Here is a 15197-nt window from a genome sequence, read left to right on the forward strand (position 1 = left end):
CCTCTTCTTCCCCCCCCCCCCCCTGGGCAGCCCCTCTGGGTGCACCTTGGGGGCCGTAGCGGCTCTGCCCCGGGGGTGCGGGGCTGGGCTGGGCTGGGCTGTCCCCCGGCACCCCGGGGCAGGGGGAAGCCTGGGCGCTTCTGTGGGTCCCCCCCTGCAAAACCTCGCCACCCCCCCAGCTCTTTTGCCTGCACGGAAATCCATTGTGCCTCAAAAGCAAGCAAAGAGGGGAGACCTGGTGAAGGGAAGCAGCCAAATCATTGTCAAGAGTTTCCTGGAGGAGCTGTGCTATGGCTTTAGTTGTTTATTTATTTATTTGTTATATTTATGTGTGATCCTATCAAACCCTTCGGAGCTGAACCCATGTTTCCAGAGGCATCCAAAATCCCTCCGCTCCTGGGAAATGCATGGACCCTGGACAGCTGAAGGAATACAGAGCGAAATTTATTGTGCCCATATAAATGGGCAGAAGCAAAAAGATGTTCCCTGCCCCTCTCCCCTGAGGGCAGATGGAGAGGCAGGGGAAGGCCTTGCAGGCATCCATACCTCATATTCCCTGTGCTGCCCTTCAGGGATATCCACTCACTCCCATGAGGCTCCCAAAGGAGCATCCCTGTCTTCTCCTGCACGCTCCAGGGCTAACCCATGGGTTGGGATCCCTTTGCTAGTCCTCTGCCCTTCAGGGGGACGAGCACTCAGAGGACCGCCAGACGCGGTGCCTCGCTGCTGGGTGGGTTCACCAGTGTGGCTCAGGGTCGCACCAGGAGAGGAGAGTCCAAGTTAGTGCAGCCATGCTGAGGTTACCAGCCGCAAACAGCCGAGCTCCATGGTGCTGTAGATGCTCCTTGCACACGCTGAGCCCGGGAAAAGCAACTGCCTTACCTTATATCAGTGTATTTCTGCTGTGACTCCCGGCCAGCTCAACTGCAGCCCCACCAGCAGAGCTGCGAGGGTGGAGAAGACGTGCATTTCCATGGGATCGGCTCAAGAGTAGCAAGGAAAGGCATTACCTCTTAGACGAACTCTTCAAACAGCTATTGATCCTCATTATCCATACAACCCTTTCCATTCATCTCTGTACTTAAAGTGCCTGTGTAGGTGAAACACCAGGAAACCAACTTAAGAAATGAGGGGAATTTGCACCTGGCTATGTTTCAGAGGGTATCGGTAAATCAGGCTGATAGGAAATTAATATTCCATTTAGAAGAAAGGTTTGCTAGACAATAGTAATGATTTTGTCTCTTGTCCAGAGGTTTATTTATGCTACCGAAACCACTGAGCTCTCTTTTACTGAAGGTCTTTGCTGACTCCTGCCACTGTTGCCCAAAGGAAACGTGACTGTTTCCATTTGCAGATGCCATTTAGGTTTATGCTTTTCATATATGTCTCCTCTCTCCCCCAGCACTTCACACGCTGAACCTTTGTGATTTTGTGACGGTCAGTTTATTCCTGATATCACCCTGGCAGAAGAAAGCTAGGACATCCTGGGGACACCTAGAGGGAATCACCAGGGTGAGCAGGCCATAAATGACATTTTAGCTAACCCACAAGACAGGTCACAAATTTTCGTCACACAACTAAATCATGTTATTTCCCAGAGCAAAAATCCAGGGAACAGATTTCAGCTCTTTTCTAATCATATGGAGTATCTTGAAGGGAAACCTTGATCTTTTTTGTGAACTCTCCCATCTATTTATAACTGCCTGTAATATAGACAGAAACAATGGCACTGTTGTTGATGCTTTCATTATAAATAAGTAAAAATGCAAGCCAAATTTAGACACAAATTTAGCTATTCTGCTTTCATCTCTGCGTTAAATTTCTGTCTACACAAAGAAAAAAAATTGATGAGGAATACGTATATTTGCGCTGAAATATTGTCACAAATCTTGCTACTACAAGAAATCTTCAAAGGGACTACTCCATATATTTCTCTAAAAGATGATCAGCTCAACAAAGCATAAAATGGAATAAAAGGAGCCTTATTTTAAGATTGTTAAAATACTTAGGGCAATAACTATGTGCTTGTGATTTTTGTCAGCATTCGAGTGTCACAAAAATGAAATACATGCAATATTTGCATTTGGTATATAGTGGTATTTTTATCTTTGGATCTTGGTAATACGAGAATTGATATCTTAATTTATAATCACCAGAAACTCCCTCTGTAAAAATATAACCACAGACTGTGCAGTTGTTATATATAGTTTAATCTCTCTCTATATATATATGATATATCACTTACATTGCTGAGACATTGTTGCACGGAAATATTGAGGATTCTGTAGCCTTATTAACAGTGCTCAGATGCTGTAACGCTACCTGCCTCTGGCACAGGATGAGTCACATCCTGCCCGTACCCATCTCTTCAAAAAGCTCAATGGGACATTTGCCTGATTCACTGAGCAAGGTCGGGCTTTCCGTTATCTTGGAATTACACAGGCTCAGACTCATTTCCTCCAGGTTCCCAACTGATTAAAAGTGGGAATTTGGAAGTCTGTGCTCTGTTCCCTTATCTATTGCATCCCCTGTGATCAAGGGATGGACGTACCTATTAAGAGCAGCCTCTGTGCAGCACCCAGAGCAAGGGTCGGTGCATGCGGTCGGTCGTTCACCAGGTTTGAAAATTAGGTGTTTCGGTTTCCCCAAGGCAAAGCTGATGTCAATGCTTTTGCAGTCGGTTTCTGCACTTACTTGACAGTCTGCAAGGTGGTTTAACACTATTGTTGTTAGCTGGAAAGCAAAAGATGATGATTCTCCCATTATGTTCATAGTAAATTAGGAGTTAGCCACCTAGATAGACCTACAGAGAATGCCTGTCAAAGAAACAGGCATTACGCGGAGAATGACTTGGACACGTATCAGACTAAAAGCTCAGTAATATTTCATTGGAACTCTCCTTTCAGAAATGGGAAAGGTTGTTGAACGAACTGCTCTGAAAAGACTCCTGCTGACACTGGAGAAAATGTTACCAAGAATCAAAGTCTTAGAAAGAGAAGGTAGAGGACTTTTTGTCCTGCCTAACCTCTGTTTTTCAGACACTCGTACTGATGAAAGAAATTCTGTGTCTTTGGCTGACTTGAGCGGAATGTGAAATCTTCTATTTTTCAGAACATTTTTCTCCTTCGTATCACTTGAAATGATCAAAGGAGGAAGGCTGTGAATCCATGAAGGGACCTGGCGATAACAGCGGATTTCATTATTCTGAGTCTTAACAGTTGGGAACAGCTTTGGCTGACCCAGAATCTTCTGTTTAGCTTTGGTTTTCTACCACCCGTGTAGGGCAGCGGGAATACTTGGGAGAGCCATGGAGCAGCTGTCCTGCCAAAGAGGGAGAAGTGCTGTAAGATGATCAGGTACCAGACAAGGGCTTGTCCCGATGTGCTGTTAGTGAAATAATATCAAAGCACTCTCTGTGCTTTTTTTAAAGCACAGGCCACTGCCGCTACTTTTGCTTCATTCCTACAGCAAGTGAATTTAATGGTAGAAGACAGTATACGCAGACACAGCACATCTTTTTAACCATGTTTGTACATGTAAAGCACTGTAGTCCTCTCCACGCTGCCTGCAAACTTCTCCAACACAGTAGTGATTATACTGAAGTAGTTTACTCTCGTAAGAGAAGGGAACGGGTATAACGGCACGAGGGCTTTGAGTAACATCCAATCCATAAAACTGTCTAGTGACTTTGGAGAAGAATTTCGTCTCTGCAAGTGGATAGCCACAGGCAGTGATGCACCAGGAAGCACTGCTGGATGTTTTTTAGACTTCTACAGCAGCAGGAGGGAAACTTTATTTGGAAAATCTGCATCTGATTTGTTTTTCAAGCTGAGAAGCATGCAAGGTGGTTTTTAGTTTAAATTAAGGTGAGCAGCAGAGAAAGAAGGAATGAAAAATCTTATAAGAGAGTAGAATATGTCTCTCATGTCCCCAGTACCCTCTGCTTTGCTTGCAGGAGGGCACGTGCTCGCCGTGGACTGGCCCTGCCTGTGACCCACTTCACAGGCTGCGAGAAGAGAAATAACAGCACAGATACTTGGCACTTGAAGAATCTGCATTTAGGAGATAAGTTTGAAGGTGGGCTGAAAATGACCTAGAAATGGGAGCTAAAAACCTCTTCTGTCACAAGAAAAATTCCCCATGCGGGGCGGCCAGAGTATGCTAAGGAATGATTCAGAGGGAGCGAGGTTTGGATGGGTTGTTTGTATAATTTTCACTTCTGTTGTAGAGACAACACAATAGTCTTCAAGAGAGCTCAGTTGAGGGCCGGGTCCAATGCCATAGACCTGCAGACACAGATCCCGTACGACCAGCTCAGGACTTCAGCTCTAGCAGGAAGGGAAGGAGGAATCAGCCCTACATTCTGTTTCACGTTGATTATATCCAGGATGTGTTAACCCTCAGTCTTCTCTTCTTCGGGCCTTTGTGGTATTAAACAGGGCAGATTTCCACTCGGTATAATACTGTGTTTTCCTACATGAACAGCAAAGGTCCCATTAGCAGAGAGATGTTGTGCAGCAAATGCCAAATCCCTCAACCCACTGAAGCTCACACCGAACTGTCAGCGCCGGGTTCACAAGCAGCACGGGGTACAAGCGAGCAGCTCTGAGGCACCCCCTTTCAAACACTGTTGGACACCCCTATATAGGAAGAAGGAAATTTGTATTATCCATGGCAAGCAACCATTCCAGATTCCGGTGCACTGCAATATGCCTTATATCCTACTCCATAGTGTATAAAAAGAAAAATGGGAGAAGAGGGAAGTTAGATCTAGAGAATAATCCCACAAACAGCTGTTTTATACCCTGAAACATGCTTGTGTAGGAATTAGTGCATTTGCCCATGTGCATTCCTGCAGACCAGATCAGCTTTCAGTGAGAAGATAATTTAGAAACGAACAGGAATTTTCTACTATTTATAAGACTTTGGTTGTAATGATTCATCTGCATTGCAGTTGCAGCGTGTAGGGTAGACAGGATTTACTCATGCTTTTGTGATCTTTAACTACAAAATGCAGTAGTTCTCAAAGGAGAGGTTTTAATCTTGGACTTGCAAAATGGAGTTATGAGCTCACAGAAGCAGAAAACCATGAAAATATTGATATGAGATTGAAAACTTAAAATGCAGCGAACCCAGAGGATATCTACACTACACTGACTTAGGGCTAGCTTCTGAGGCGTATGGAAATTTCATTTGTACCTCTCTTTATCAATAATCATAGAATCATAGAATCGTAGAATTGTCTAGGTTGGAAGAGACCCTTGGGATCATCGAGTCCAACCATCTACCCTACTCTACAAAGTTCTCCCCTACACCACATCCCCCAATAATGCAGTCTCAATGGATATAGGGGGCCTAAGCCTCAGGTTCGACAGGATGCTCAGGGTCCAATGGATCCAGTGTGACAACCCATGAAATATAGGATGTCCTATACGAGATGGTCAACCTAGCTTCCTCTGAATCATTCCTTAGCATCCTCTGGCAGCACAGCATGGATGGACTTCTCCTTCCATGGCTTTCAGCTCTTCCCATATTTCTGCGGTAGCTGGATTTACATAATTATAAATATAAATACACACAAACACGCACGTATATACATTAGTATTAGTAGCCCAAATTGTCTGAAAAAGTTACTTCATCTCATTCTGGGCATGTGCGGCTTGGCTGCACAGAAAGTCTGAGAGTCACATGAATTACGATTTACCTGTCCCCACTCAGTTCAATGTCCATGGTTTAAAATGAAGCATTAGGAATACATTGTTCAGGTGAGTTTATTCAAATACAACAACAGCAAAATAACAGGATTCCCAGATGAAAATGACCCTCTATTCCACAAAACAGGGGAGAGAAAAAAAGTTAGTGACATAAATTACAAATTTTGGCCAAAAAATTTTGAATTTCATTACTCTCTGAGTTCAGCACAGATACTCTCTCCATTGAAAGCCTTTTATATTCTTCAGAGAATTTGGTATTCTCTGGAGAATTCTTTACAGTACTAATTACGCTCAGGGAACAAGTCACAGCCCACTAGTGTAAGGGGGCAGATCTCATCCATTTTCCTCTCTCTGGGAGCTACCATGCCTCAGCATACCTTCTGGACAATCTTATTTTTATTAAAGGAACTGGTTGCAGATCAAGGTATTACTGAAACTGATGTAAATTTTCAGTGTGTTATATAGCAGTTGTACCACAAATACAGACTACAGTGAAAAATTAACCAAATTAGAGCTTAAAATTGTCTCATCAAAGGGAAAATGTAAAGCATTGTAGAATCATTCTTGACTTCACTCTCCAGGCTTTATAGTATTTTACTGCAGCAAGAATTATATTACAGTCATAAAATATTTCACTTGCTGAAACTCCTAAAGTAATACTTACAAAATTATGGCAAATACCATCAAAACACTTATTTTGGCTCTCCTCAGGAAAGCACATTATCACAGGCTTAGAGCTGAATTCCTGTGTAAGTGCTTTTCTGAGGCAGAGCCTAAACAATGCCCAAATGAAGCAGGTGAAACTCCAAAGGCTTTTGACCTCCCCAGATCTGTATGCGATCTCTCAAAATACAGGCGGATCATCAGACTCTTCAAAATGACCTGTACAGCTCGCTCAAGCTACGTGGGTTTTCCATTGAACGTACTGAGTGAAAAGACAGTGTTGAGGAAAAGATTTATTTCCCATTCTATAACATTTCTCTGGTTTATAAACTGTTTTAAAAATTACAATTCTCGCAACAACTTTACTTCGTCTTCCTCATCACTGTCAGTTACATTGATTAGGTGGATGCTGGAGGGAGTAGATGAGGTGGCTGACAAAACCTCCTCCAATGCTCCAACATCCAGCTGAGGTAGGGGACTTAAATACCGCTCCTCATTGCAGCTGCTGTAACAGGACATTAATTCAAGGCTCTCACAGCTGCGGCGATCCTCTGGTATGCTTTCTTCTGGGTATTCCTTGAAAGGATAGTTTCCATCCAGAGCTGAAAACATCATCTCCTGTCTTTGGTACCTGTCTTCATAAAAGCCAAGGCACTGAGGCACTGGGCTGGAGAAATTCCCGCAGCCAAATGGAGGTCGACTGAATGGGCATGTGCTGCAATGAAAGAGATTGAGACTTGGCTTTCAGAAATGCAGATTGCCTGGACTTCCATTCAGCTAAGAAAAACAGAATGACGCTAATGTTCTATGCTAGTCAGCTTATCCTGTTGAAATATTCAAAACACACATACTTTAAAACCATGCCTATAGGTCCATAACAAGACTTATGCACAGATTCCATATCTGTGAATACGCGCCTCTTCATGATAGATACATGCATGAAGTTGCTTTGAAAACAAACACAAACCCCATAGTATTTATCAATGAAATAATATCATGGATAAACCAGCATCTGATGAGCTGCAGTATGTTAACTGACAGAATAGTAAAACAAAGCATCAAAAGTCATTCTGTGTTATTTTTGTATGCCAAAATTTGTGACAGAGCTGGGGTAAAATGCTCTTATTTATTCTTTGAGCGAACTCTTGCATCGTTACATTGTTACTGAACAGGACTGACAGAGAATCCTTGTGCCCAATATGTGGTTGTCAATGTTACTATTTAAAGAATGTACAGTGATAAATTTTTAAAAAGCAACCACATAGTAGATTGCATGAAGTTACTATGTCAAATGTAACTGTACTCCTCTGGTGTCAGAAGTTTGAATTTTTATTCTGATGCAGAATGACACAGTATTGTAATTTACACAGTGTTACAGAAATTCACTACATTGTTAAGAAAACAAAGTATGTGAAGAAGGAATAGAGCTCTACAGTGCAGCCATTATAAAGACATTGATACAATGCCTATTGAGGTTTCAAGGAGACTATTTATCTTTCCAATCTAACACTTAAAATTTTAGTGTATGAAGCTGCATACATTACATACCTTCGCACTGTCAGTGCTACTCAGGCATTATGATTCTTGTATGCAAGAAATGAGTTTATAGGAATGTGAACTTATAAATCATTGCATTAGAAAGATCCTGGCATTAGCAAAGCTGGCAGCCTTCAGAAGTCCATTAATGTGTGAAGTCAGAACAGTCTTTTATGGTACAAGAACACTTCTCTCCCTCAGAGGCCTCACAAAACTGTTTAATTTCAGAGACCAAGGGCTAAGCAAAGTTCATCTTTAGCAATTTGGGGAATATGTATACTCCTCAAAAGGAGAGCTATCTTGTATTGCACTTATCAGCTCATTAAGTTCTTATGAGTTTGATAGGTCATCATCAGCCCTAATTTATGATCAGGTAGTCTTATTGCCATAGGAACATACTGGTTGTTGCTATTAGTAGGAATGAGCTGTGTATTAACAGGCAGAATTTAAGTCTAATAGTCATAATAATTTGTTATGTTTGATATTGCACAGTCATGAAAGAAAAATGATGCCTTACAAAGAACAAGCATCAGTAGGCCATCAGACTTCTTGCATTTGAGCAGCACACCTGCTGCGGGGAGGGCACTGTGCTTTCTGTGCATGCTTAGCTTAGGAAATACCCATGGGATATCACATGTGTCAGCTTGTAAATTCTTTGATTAGGTGATCTCTGATTGACTGCCCAGAGACTGCAAAGGAAAAACTAGGAATTACTACTTACATAACAATTCTGAAGACATTTCCCACCAGACTGGATTCCAGAAATAGTGGTAGTTGTGACAGCTGCACTCATAGTACCCAGGAGACATCTCACACACCTACTATAATTCTGTCTGATCATTTTCAAAATATACTTACACTATCTCTACCTAATGCTTTTCTGTAGAGATCAACTGCACTTAGATGCATAAAGTGGAGAGAAGATATTTCTATTTACTGTGGGCTTGGGAGTACCAATTACTGCAATAGCACTATGGAGCCTTCAATAACTGCGCGTATATTACGAGCAGGCTCAGGCCAGCAGGTCCCACCACAGAGGAGCTATACGAAGGTAAGAGCACCTTTTCTTCTAAATGCTCCATCTGCTTTCTGTAAGTCAAAAGACTCTCTGCCTTTTAGCCTTTGTTCTTACTGCTATTGAAATGAAGGGTTTCATTACCTTGAAGGGAAGTAGTGAGGTCCAGGTACAAAGTAAGGGTGGTAAAATGGAAACCGAGGAGGTACTCCAAACAGACCGGCTGGCTGACCAATGGGAGGAGACTCATAGAGATGTGAGTGAAGAAAAGGGGTAGCTTGGGGAAGAGGTACGCCTCTAGGCAAAATAGAAACCCCTGGATACTCCTTTGGGGGCTCACTATTAGATACAGAAAATCTGCTATTAGTGGTGGTTATGTTACTTGGGTTTCTGCTCTCAATGAAAACTGGTGTACATCTCTTCAGAGAGCAATTAAGCCCAGTTGATACATCAAGAGCTTCTGCCTGAGCAGGTTCAGCAAAGTGCTGTGGTGAAATTACAGGGCGCAGGGGCAGGGTTGGAGCTGGAACAGCCACTGATGGAGTGCTTGCACTAGTAGTCTGGAAAAGAGTAATTGGACCAGCATGTTGAATGGAAGAAGCCGGCAGACGGATGGCAGAAGGAGCTTCACCTTTAAGAAACAGAACAGTTATTTATCAGATGTGAATAGAGGAAGAGACTTCATAAACAGCAGCGTAGCAAACCACAGCCAGAGCCAGAACCATTTCCCTCAAAACTTTTTTTAGCATTATGCTAGCACAGTCATATGCCACTTGGCCTACATGTGTTCTGTCAGAGGGGTTTGGAGCCCACACATTCAAGCTTCCTTCTACAGAAACCCAAGGGTGAAAGAAGAATGAATTGGCTAGTGAGTGTTGAGGCTGTGAGGCTGATGAGGGCTGTGTCTTGTCCTGATATGGCCACAGAATGGGGTTGGAGCATGCATGTAACACCTGAAGCTCAGACGAGCTCCCAAGTCTACTAGCTGAGTTGGAGTGAGCCAAATTTTTAACAAATCTGTGTTGTGCCAAAGCAGCAGTGAAAAGCAGAGCAACAATTAAAACACTCTACTCTCCGATATGTTTTCTTATTTGTTTCACCAATGAACATACCCGCTAGCCAATTTCACTTTGAAACGTTTTGCAGTACACTTTCAAATGCCACCTCATGTCAATAGGACTGCCCTTGTACAGAAAGATTTCAAAACACATTGCATAAGCATTTTTAAACCCCACTACCTAGTCTAAGAGTCTAAATTCCAAGTCAATAGGACTTAAATGTGTCTAGATTGTTACAGTCTGTATTTAAGAATCATTTCAACCACAATAGGATAATAAACTCTGGAATGAAACATAGTAGCATCTGAGGACAACATAATGTTATAAAATATACTAGGATAAGAAAACAAAGAATACTTTATTCAGTCAAATTTACAGAAGGATTTAAGAAAGGATCACATCACTAACTCAGAACTACACCAGAACAAAGCTGAGTTTTCTCTTTTACATCTCTGAATATTATACAGCATAAACAGGCATTCCATTTTCTTGCCTCATTGGAAAAAAAGCAGCCCTTGTCACTCTGCTTAAAGAGAAAAATGCCATTGCCTGGATCTAAGCTATTTGTTGTTGAAATCCACTGTGCGCACACTGACAGAACCAGAGCTCCTTCACTACAAACTCTGCAGGTCAGCTATTATACTTGACTGTGGGCTCTCATACTACACCCTATTTCACTGTCCATATTGACTTCTGATAAAAAGGAGGATCCTTCCAGGTTAGGTGCAACTTTTTAATGCATTCCTTCTGTACCTACAATTTTGTTTGCATAAAAGCTGAGAACTATGTGTGCTCAAACTGTGGGCATGTGCAAGTTCGTAACAACTACATCTAGAACTATTCCAGGTGTGCACAGATACCTAAATGTTCATGGAAAAATGTGCAAATGAAATGCTTCTTTTTCAGATTTAGTCACTGCTTTAATGTTGCAGCGCACACCTTAGTAACACCCTACTAACTTCCTTTCTGATGACCTTGTTGACAATTCTGTCTGCCGTTTCTTATGAGCAGTCTAAGTTGCTGAGCATTTGCTCTAGAGCAATGGTGCCCCCACTACGACGGAACACTAACATCAGAGTGGAGGCGCCACGGACTAAGCTAATGAGCTTTTCAGGCTTAGTAGAGCAGGGCTGAGCACTAGCACAGTAGACCTGGTGAGGTAAGACGTGTGTGAGGTGGAGACAGTACAAGAAGAAGAAACAGCTGTAGCTCAACAGGAAACACGTGTTGAGCAATAGAGAGCCAAAAAGACCAAGAGGTATGAGGAGGGAACCAGGAGCTAAAAGACAATAGCAGGGATCTGTGGGCAGTGAAGAAACCAGAAGAATTTAAGAGGCTGAGGAAACAGTAGGTAGAGACTAGGAGGCAGAGGAGCAGTGCAGAGGAGGACTGATAGAAACAGTGGTGTCAAGAAAGACCGAACATTTGTTTTAACTATACCTACACTACTATATCTATAACTTTCACTACAAAAGGTAAATTCCAATTTTTTAGAATCATTCACTACTGAAAACTCACAGACTGGATGTCCAATACCGTTCTTAACATTGGGGATGACAACAGAGTAAGCAGGTGACTGGAAGGGACAAATGCCAGCTGGACTTGTAGTGATGATACTCTGAGAAGTGCTGGAAAATACAGCAGAGGCAGGCAGTGGAAAACGCTTCCTTTTGCTTGGTCGTGGTTGATAAACCCAACCTGTCAGAGATGAAAAAAGATGCAGACATCCAATTTTTGGGATGGTTTCATTTGTTATGTAAAGCTATGATATCTATAATTCTGAAGTATCTAAAAAAAAAAAAAAAAAAAAAAAGGAGTCCAAAACCTGCTCCTATAGTCAATGGCAGAACTCCCTTTGTTTCAGTGAGTTAGCAAAAGGGGCATTTTATCAGAGGTGGAAATAAAATGGATGTATTTGGGCATTGTTTTTACATTACTAAATGGTAACTGTCTGTGAGACAAAGAAATGCAGAACAGTGGGGAGTGACGTGGCACAGCTCAGGAAAGCATGTTAAGGACAACATGACACTGTACCATGGGCTTTCAGTGCAGAAGGAAATCATGAATGTATTCAAAATGTGGATCTTTCCTGATTGTTTGCTTAATCCCTTACGTCTCACATATACCTGCAGGTTACAAGAGTCAATGGAAAATATGACCCACTAGGAATCCTGTATAGATTTTGGAGGAGTACATTTGCTTTTGACTTACAACATTAATCAAACACTAACAGATGTATAAATATATTATGAATTTACACTGTGCAGCTTTCTTTCTTACACAGGCTAACTTTTAATGCTACTTTAAAGAAACACTTTTTTTTTTTTTTTTGAAGAGTGTAGGGAGAGAGGGAGAGTGCTGCTCTTATCTTTTGCTTGTTTATGACGGATTCATCAGATCTTGTCTACCAGGATTAGCCATAATCGCGAACTAGCAGGATTATGACAACAGAAAGGATTACGACACCTGGTATCTGAACAGTTTTTAAAAAGTGTGTTCAAAGTACTTACGCTCTGTTTTATTGAACTGCAGTGTTATGGAGAAATGAATTTGTTAAGGGTACAAATTTTTAACCCTTTTGACAAGAGGTTGAGAAACATCATCTTCCACACCGTTACTTGTCAATCCCAAGTCTACATGTTGAAGAACCTCACAGAATACAATGCCATTTGTAGTTCCTCTGGCATTTCCCTTTCCTGCCTTTGAGGAATGGACGCATGTGTCACCACAGGCCACCCGGGCAGCTCTTTCTGGAGCATGTAAAATGATGTAGTGGGCTACGTTCACAATAAATTCACTATCTGGCCATCAGACTACTAAAGCATTCAGAAGAGCTGCTGCTGGTCTAAGACCATAAGAAACATTAGAGGCTACAAAGGATGAAACATCATTTTGGGTACTTAAAAAAAATAATATGCTTTCAGGCACTAGGAAGCTGACAGAAGGAGTTTATGCTTGAAATTTTTGTAATATTTTTCTAACTCTATTACTTGCTCTAATGAAAGAGATTTTTTTTTTTTCCAAAAAATCTTGCACTTCTAAAAAATTCAGGTAAATTGATACACGTTTACCAGGAAATTCCTCTCTGTGCCTTTGTTTTATTTTCTGAGCTTCATCGTAATAGGGCTGCTTCTGCTCTTCAGTCAGTTTGCTCCACTCCAATCCAAGCTGAACACTGATTTCTGCATTATTGGCAGCTGGGTTAGCTTTTGCTAGGGCGGGCCGATGAATCCTAGCCCACACCATAAATGCGTTCATTGGACGCTTTACATGGCCACTTTTGTCCTTGCTAAATGGAGTATCTGGCATACCTATGCAATAAAACGAGGAAAAATGATCATCTTCCAGGCAATATATGTAATACAGGTTACATTCAATAGTATATCAAGACGGTATTTGGCAACAGTCAAAAGAATCACTAGAGCTTTGGAACACATGAAACTTGATGTACATTTGGAAAGCAGTTCCTAGAAAAATAACTATGGCTAAGGGAGTATCCTCCACGAATCTTCACTGAACCACTGCATAAGGATTCATTTACATATTTTTGTTGGTTTTTTGGTTTTTTTTTAAAATATGAATCATATGGGACTGCTAACACACTGGTTTGGATTTAGCTTGGCTAGATTGTTTTCTTATGAATTCATAAATTTACGAATTTCTAAACTAAACATTATATAGCATAGACCATACCATTGCAAATTTTTCGTCACCACCAGAACTATGTATCCAAAGCCCTAATGATGCAGGGACCAGATCTAATGATGGTATGGCAGTTTAGTCCCACACCTGTGCAGTCCCTGGCTTCTCAGCTGAGGCTGTTGCTGCTCTGGGTTTCTGGCTGGGTGGGTTTTTTTCCTCTCTCTCACTCTTTTCTCAGATGCAGACACTCATTTTGCTGGAGGAATCTGTGTTACCAAATGACTGTGACATGACACCCAGCTTTGGCTTTACTTTGTAAACACAGACTGTATTTAAATTGAGCTGGTGACATGATGAACCCCCAGACCCCTCACAACTGATCCCTGAACAAGCAATTTCCTCTGTGAAAAAGGCTTAGAAACGAACTCTTTCACATTATTGAAAAACGGCAAAAGTTTTCTAATCATTAAAACCTCATTTTAAGTCATTGATTTTGAAAGCCTAGATATCTTTCAAAAATAGTAAGCGTCTAATCCAGATGTTTCAAAACGTTCCTCATTTAACATGTCCAAATTTTCTCAGAGAGGCGTATCAGTGCTTCACAGCTTTAAAAATCAAGCAGATTCTTGACCTTAAACTTACAATCACAGCTCAATGCAATTCTGAACAGTTATAAGGGGGTTAATGTAGCCAGGGAGCAAGTGGACAGTACTGCATTGATTTTAATAGACCACTGGAGAACTCTGTGCTCCCGTATGTTTACATCTTATGCTGAAGAGTAAGTTTGCACAACAAAAGCTTGTTGTTTGTAAGTTTGTTTGTATGACAACCAAGAGAGTTGTACAAACTCCAGGGATGGTTCTCTAACATGACCCTTCCACTTGTGTTCTCCTGTCCGATAACCTGTCAGCTGTGTGCCACTTACTGAACCCTTTCAAGCTCTCTTAACATAATACCTGAATCGGAGGGCAGTACTGTGAGGGGCACATTTTTAGTTTCAATCTTTACCGAAGGCTCCAGTAAAGACTGCATTTTAAGTGGCACTTGTTTCACCGGCACTTTAGTCACGTGGATCAGCTCTGACGGCAGAGGGCCTTGGATCTGTATGCGGGTCCCAGGAGGTAAGGAGTGAATCACAACTGGGATCTTCAGATCTTCAGGAAGGATCCCAAACCCCTCACCCGGCTGCGCCTTGTGGTCATTGGCGCTGGCATGAGCAGGCCCACACAGGGAGCCCACCGCGGGGGCATCGTCCTTTTCCACTTTCACCCTGCAGGCCTCAATGGCCTCCTCAGGCGGCTCCACCTTGACAGCACCTCCTCTCCAGGGCTCCTTCCCATTCCCCCTCTTCTCCAGCACCTTCACCTCGTTGTGGCTTTCTCCGCCGCCCCCTTCATGGTCCTTTTCTCTCTTGATGGAGACACGGGCTTCCTCTTTACCCCCCCACGGAGCTGGGGAGCACCTGAAGTTGTCCCCTGACTCTTTGCTGTCCCCGCGGCAGCCCGCGCCATCTCCCTCCTCGGGCTTCTCGACTTTGATGTGCAGCACCCTGAGGGGGCCCTTGGCCTC

At 42.4% G+C, this 15197-nt stretch overlaps 1 protein-coding gene across 1 annotated transcript in view; it reads right to left on the minus strand.

Annotated features, from left to right (window-relative positions):
* Nucleotides 1-6719: 6719 nt before the first annotated feature.
* SOX30 (SRY (sex determining region Y)-box 30) overlaps nt 6720-15197 on the minus strand; it is a 9369-nt gene continuing 891 nt past the window's right edge. The window contains exons 2-6 of the mRNA XM_009893436.1: nt 14585-15177; nt 13058-13297; nt 11505-11684; nt 9073-9559; nt 6720-7092 (exon numbers count right to left, since the gene is read on the minus strand). Of these exons, the coding sequence (XP_009891738.1) occupies nt 6720-7092; nt 9073-9559; nt 11505-11684; nt 13058-13297; nt 14585-15177 (1873 nt within the window). The remainder of the gene's footprint in view (nt 7093-9072; nt 9560-11504; nt 11685-13057; nt 13298-14584; nt 15178-15197) is intronic.

Source organism: Charadrius vociferus, unplaced genomic scaffold (assembly GCF_000708025.1).
Source record: "Charadrius vociferus isolate BGI_N301 unplaced genomic scaffold, ASM70802v2 scaffold1041, whole genome shotgun sequence".
In the NCBI taxonomy this organism is placed as follows: Eukaryota; Metazoa; Chordata; class Aves; order Charadriiformes; family Charadriidae; genus Charadrius; species Charadrius vociferus.